General features: G+C 62.0%; 3 protein-coding genes across 3 annotated transcripts in view; 1 reads left to right on the top strand and 2 right to left on the bottom strand.

Moving 5' to 3' along the window:
- RECQL4 (RecQ protein-like 4) overlaps positions 1 to 488 on the bottom strand; it is a 7,236-nt gene extending 6,748 nt beyond the window's left edge. Inside the window, exon 1 of the mRNA XM_010837578.1 lies at positions 36 to 488. Coding sequence (XP_010835880.1) covers positions 36 to 488 — 453 coding nt within the window. The remainder of the gene's footprint in view (positions 1 to 35) is intronic.
- LRRC14 (leucine rich repeat containing 14) lies at positions 84 to 4,043 on the top strand. The gene is made up of 5 exons (XM_010837568.1): positions 84 to 192; positions 528 to 659; positions 1,744 to 2,097; positions 2,283 to 2,867; positions 2,968 to 4,043. Exons 3-5 carry the CDS (start codon positions 1,769 to 1,771, stop codon positions 3,533 to 3,535), a joined length of 1,482 nt encoding a protein of 493 aa, XP_010835870.1. The 5' UTR covers positions 84 to 192; positions 528 to 659; positions 1,744 to 1,768; the 3' UTR covers positions 3,536 to 4,043.
- A 371-nt stretch (positions 4,044 to 4,414) lies between these two features.
- Positions 4,415 to 5,087, bottom strand: part of LRRC24 (leucine rich repeat containing 24) — a 5,203-nt gene continuing 4,530 nt past the window's right edge. Inside the window, exon 5 of the mRNA XM_010837577.1 lies at positions 4,415 to 5,087. Within this exon, the coding sequence (XP_010835879.1) occupies positions 4,510 to 5,087 (578 nt within the window). The 3' untranslated portion in view covers positions 4,415 to 4,509.

The following is a 5,087-nucleotide window of genomic DNA, read 5'->3' as shown; positions in this document are numbered from 1 at the left end:
GGCCCGGGCTGTGGCAACCAATAAGGTGCGTTTACGTCATCGCGGCGCGCGAAGGCGCAGGCGGAGCGCGACGTACGGCGAGGCGGGGCCGGCGGCGGTGGCGGCGGCTTGGGTCCGGTTGAGCGCGGGCTGCCTGCTGGGGACCGAGCACGGCGGCTTGCGGCGCTTTCTCTGCCTGGCCGCACAAGGAGGGTGCGGTCACTCGGGGCGGCGTCGCACCGGGGGCGGGGGCGGGGGCGGAAGCCCGGGCGGGGCAGCTGAGGGAAGGGGAAGACCCGAGTAGGGTGCCGGGCTGAGCGGCCTCGGGTCCTGGGGGACGACGCTCCGTCTTCGAGAGGCAGGCCTCGCCGGAGAGACGGAGGGCGTCGAATTGACGGGCTCCCGCCGCTGAAGGCCCGGAGGAGCCGTGCGGGGGCGTCTAAAGGGAAACGCTGGAGCCGTGGGCCGGTGGGAGGGGACGGTGGCCACCACGCCGAGACTCCTCCCATAGTAACCACACTGGCTGCTTTGATTTTCTCTCGTGACAGGTGATCGGTTGGTCTGTCCTCTCACAGCGAGGTATGAATCGTCCTCGCGAGATTTATCCTCAGGCAGAGCGAGACCGAGGGTTGACGTCCCGGGCTTCTCAGGAACCAGCGCCTTAAGGACTTGTGTATGAGGTCCGCAAGAGCTGGGGCTCTGGGGCCAGTCTGCCACCCTTCCCAAGCTCGTTACCCGGGACCTTTGTCTGGCAAGGCCTAGGTCTTAGTTTCCTACCATTTTCAGGAAAGTGGCCTGAAGGCAGTTTTGAGGATGAGGTGCCTGGCACACAGTAAATCAGTAGCAGAGCTGTCATGCAGATACCTTGTGGTCTCAGGCATCTCTTTTGTGCTCCTTGTCAGCTTGGATATACCATTGACAGCCGCCTCTACCTATCTCAGGAGAGGTCCCTAGTTTGGGGTCTTTGAATCCCATGGGTTTGATACTTGTCCTCTTAATATGGTTTTCCAGGGAAGAGAGACATTTACACAGATGGCAAGGACACCGATGGGTTAGGTATTCTTTTTTCTGTAAATCTCCAGGGGTCTCCATGTCTGACAGTGCTCCTGGAAGATAGTACATGTTGAGGGCTTGGGTTACTCTAGTTCTTCAGACTCAGAGTTCACTGGGTTCTGGTCCGTTGTACTTGTCCTGCTGTTTATTAAACTGTATCTATAGTTTCAACTCCTCTTTGCTGTGCTGTGCAGAATCCAAGGGCAGCCTGCAGGAGCTTGTGAGGCGGCTGAGAGAGGGTGCTGTGATGCACCTTCCAGCCCCTGGGATTATCTCATCCCTCTAGTGCTTGGCCAGGGGTGGGAGGATGGCGGGTGGGGGTTGGCTTTTTCCTATATTTAAGAAGGGGAGGATCTCTTGATAAGTGGCTTTGTGATTTGGAAGGTCTGAAAAACAGATGGTGTGCCCTGCAGAGCAGCAGCCATCAAGAGCACACCGACACGGGCTGGTCATCTCTGGAGCCGTGCTGTTTACATGCTGCTTGGTGGCTTTGTCTCCCTAGAGAGGCCCCTCTGCTTCTCGGGGGCCAGGATGGGGGTGGCCTTGTTCTCCTTTCTCCTTTTTCCAGCCTATTGCGAAGTATCTAGCACTTGCTCGTCAGAGCCATGGTTCTTTGCTCTGTGCCAAGCACCAGGCTGAGCTTTCCCACTACCAGCATGGAGGGGGTGGGGCTGGAGTCTGTCCTCCCCACTGAAGGGCACTTCCCTGCAGGTGACCTCCTGCCTGGCCTAGCGCCATGCACACCCTCGTGTTCCTGAGCACACGGCAGGTGCTCCAGTGCCAGTCAGCTGCCTGCCAGGCCCTGCCCCTGCTGCCGAGAGAGCTCTTCCCCTTGCTGTTCAAAGTGGCCTTCATGGACAAGAAGACTGTAGTGCTGCGTGAGCTGGTACACACTTGGCCTTTCCCGCTGCTCAGCTTCCAGCAGCTGCTGCAGGAGTGTGCCCACTGCAGCCGGGCCCTGCTGCAGGAGCGGCCCAGCACAGAGAGCATGCAAGCTGTGATCCTGGGCCTGACTGCCCGGCTCCACACCCCGGAGACTGAGCCTGGCACGCAGCCCCTCTGCAGGTATGGGCTCACTGGAGGGACCTTCAGGCCTGGTGGGGGGATGCAGAGTGGGTCTCCCCAAGAGGTTCCAGGCTGGTACAAGAGCTCAGTGCAGAAATAGGCATGTTGCTTCTGTCCCAAGGTGGCTGGGAGTGGGTGTGGGCTCTGTCCCCTTGTCTCCTGCCTCAGCCCACCCATGCTCCCAGGAAGCATACGCTGCGGGTGCTGGATATGACGGGCCTCCTGGATGACGGCGTGGAGCAGGACCCTGGCACCATGAGCATGTGGGATTGCACGGCAGCTGTGGCCCGCACGTGCATCGAACAGCAGCAGGGCAGGACTGCAGAGCCTGGCCAGGCCCCTGTTCCTGTGGAGGTGCGTGTGGACCTGCGGGTGAACCGGGCTTCCTATGCATTCTTGCGGGAGGCACTCCGCAGCAGTGTAGGCAGCCCACTGCGGCTCTGCTGTCGGGACCTGCGGGCTGAGGACCTGCCCATGCGCAATACAGTGGCCCTGCTGCAGCTTCTGGATGCAGGCTGCCTGCGCCGCGTGGACTTGCGCTTCAACAACTTGGGCCTGCGCGGCCTGTCCGTCATCATCCCACACGTGGCCCGCTTCCAGCACCTGGCCAGCCTGCGGCTGCACTATGTGCATGGGGACTCTCGACAGCCCTCTGTGGACGGTGAGGATAACTTCCGCTACTTTCTGGCCCAGATGGGCCGCTTCACCTGTCTGCGGGAGCTCAGCATGGGCTCCTCTCTCCTCTCAGGGCGGCTGGACCAGCTGCTCAGGTGAGTGGACTCTGCTATGGCCCCGCCTCTCCCTTCCCCTCCAGCAGGCCCTCCCCTGGCTCTGACTATTTGTGACCCCTTGTGTTTCCCCCCTCCCTAGCACCCTGCAGAGCCCCCTGGAGAGCCTGGAGCTAGCCTTCTGTGCCCTGCTGCCTGAGGACCTGCGTTTTCTGGCACGGAGCTCCCATGCTGTCCACCTCAAGAAGTTGGACCTGAGTGGCAACGACCTGTCTGGGAGCCAGCTGGAGCCCTTCCAGGGTCTGTTGCAGGCAGCAGCAGCCACACTGTTGCACCTCGAGCTGACCGAGTGCCAGCTTGCCGATACCCAGCTGCTAGCCACACTGCCTGTGCTGACTCGTTGTGCCAGCCTCCGCTACCTCGGCCTCTACGGCAACCCACTGTCTGTGGCAGGGCTCAGGGAGCTACTGCGGGACTCGGTGGTGCGGGCTGAGCTGCGCACAGTGGTGCACCCTTTCCCTGTGGACTGCTACGAGGGCCTGCCTTGGCCACCGCCTGCCTCTGTCCTCCTGGAAGCCTCCATCAATGAGGAGAAGTTTGCCCGTGTAGAGGCCGAGTTGCACCAGTTGCTACTGGCCTCAGGCCGTGCGCACGTGCTCTGGACCACAGACATCTACGGGCGCCTGGCTGCAGACTACTTCAGCCTGTGACCTCCAGGCTCTGGGTGAGAGACTGTCCGGGGGTCCAGGGCTGCTGGAGACCCCTTGCCCCTTGGGTAGGCAGAGCCTATCCTGGAACCCTGTGGAGGCTTGACACAATGGCAGTGGCCTCTGATTTCTTTGCTCCAGGGCTTGCCTTGAGCCTCCCCATGCTTTCTGCAGCACCGTGTGCAGTTTGTCCTGCGTCTGCTCCCTTGGCTGGCTGACCATCTGTGGGCCCGAGGGCTGGATTCCAGGCCTACATGGCCCTGCTTGGTTTGGCTGCACTTAGCTGCCCTTCAGTGTCCTGGGGTCTTCAAGCTGAGAGATGTTTTCCTCTAGGCCCTCCCCAAGAGCAGATTGCTCTGGGTTGGAAGTTGGGACAGGGGCCTACTTCACTGAGGGTTGGGATCCTAGGCACTCTGGGGCCGCTTACCTCTTCTGGGTTTTGGTGCCAGAGGGTGTCTTAAAGGTACAAACGTGCAGTGTGCTTAGAACTTAAATCTGTGACTTTTTTCTGTCCTCATTGGTTAGAGTGACTCATCTCCTGTTCTGTCATCCCCAGCCTGGTCGCTGGGGACCATGTCTTTGGTTTGCTGCCCCTTCGTTTTTCTGGGCATTTCCACAATCTGTCCCCTTCTTCCACATCTCAGAGGTCCAGGCCTACAAAGGGCGGTGGGACCAGAGGCAGACATGTAGAGCTGGAGGTCGGGTTAATTTGGGAAGTGGGGGAATCGTTTCTGGAGGGTCTCAGTGGGGTGCTGGGAGCCTATCCCCGGGCACCCTCCATTCGCGTCCCAGGACTTTCATTTGCAGGGGTCCGCAGGTGCTCCAGCCCCGCCCAGCCCCGCCCGCGTCCCTAAACCCGCATACACAGCTCGCTACACTGCGCAGCTTCCACCCTTTACTGACCACGCTGGGGCATGCGCGGGTGAGTCGGGCCGGCCAATCCGCGGTACCCACGTCATCAGCCCGCGCCCCGCCCCTCAGCAGTGGATCTCGTAGGCGGAGGGGGGCTGCAGTGGGAGCCCCTGCGCGACTCCAGGCGCTTCGGCCGCTTCCGCCGGGCCCTCGGCGAAGAGCGGCTTGGAACGGTCGATGACGAACATCTCGTGGCCCCGCTCGTCGCGGAGCTCCTCGAGCTGCGCGAAGGTGCAGGGCCCGTCGGAGTAGTCGTTGACGAAGAGCGCTCCCTCCCCGGAAGGCCCCGGCGCCTTTTTACGCCTGCGCCGCCTGCGGCAGATCATGGTCGCCAGTAACAGAGCCGTGAGCGCCAGGAGCGCAATGGCAGCCGCGATGGCCGTCTGTGTGGCCAGGCCCAGGGCACGGAAGGCCATGCTGCCCGTCTCGGGCAGGGGCTCGTGGCTGACTGGGCCGCCGGCCGGGGGCGGCGCGGGTGCCAGCTGCTGCTGCCGGGACACGTTGACCAAGAGCTGGAAGGGTACTCGGGCGGCGCCTCCGGCGTTGGAGGCCTCACACTCGTACTTTCCGGCGTGGGCCAGGGTGATGTTGGTGAGGAAGAGCATGCCGCTGCCGGTGTCGGAGGCCCCGAGACCTGTGCCCC

The sequence above is a fragment of the Bison bison genome, unplaced genomic scaffold (assembly GCF_000754665.1).
Source record: "Bison bison bison isolate TAMUID 2011002044 unplaced genomic scaffold, Bison_UMD1.0 scf7180017864078, whole genome shotgun sequence".
Classification (NCBI taxonomy): Eukaryota; Metazoa; Chordata; class Mammalia; order Artiodactyla; family Bovidae; genus Bison; species Bison bison.
The sequence above is the reverse complement of the archived record's forward strand: the minus strand, read 5'-3'. Positions and strand labels throughout refer to the sequence as shown.

Coding starts and splice junctions, on each gene's coding strand:
- LRRC14 (XM_010837568.1), top strand. CDS start 1,769: ATGCACACCCTCGTGTTCCTGAGCACACGGCAGGTGCTCCAGTGCCAG. Junction 2,098..2,282: donor GGCACGCAGCCCCTCTGCAG/GTATGGGCTCAC, acceptor CCATGCTCCCAG/GAAGCATACGCTGCGGGTGC. Junction 2,868..2,967: donor CGGCTGGACCAGCTGCTCAG/GTGAGTGGACTC, acceptor CCCCCTCCCTAG/CACCCTGCAGAGCCCCCTGG.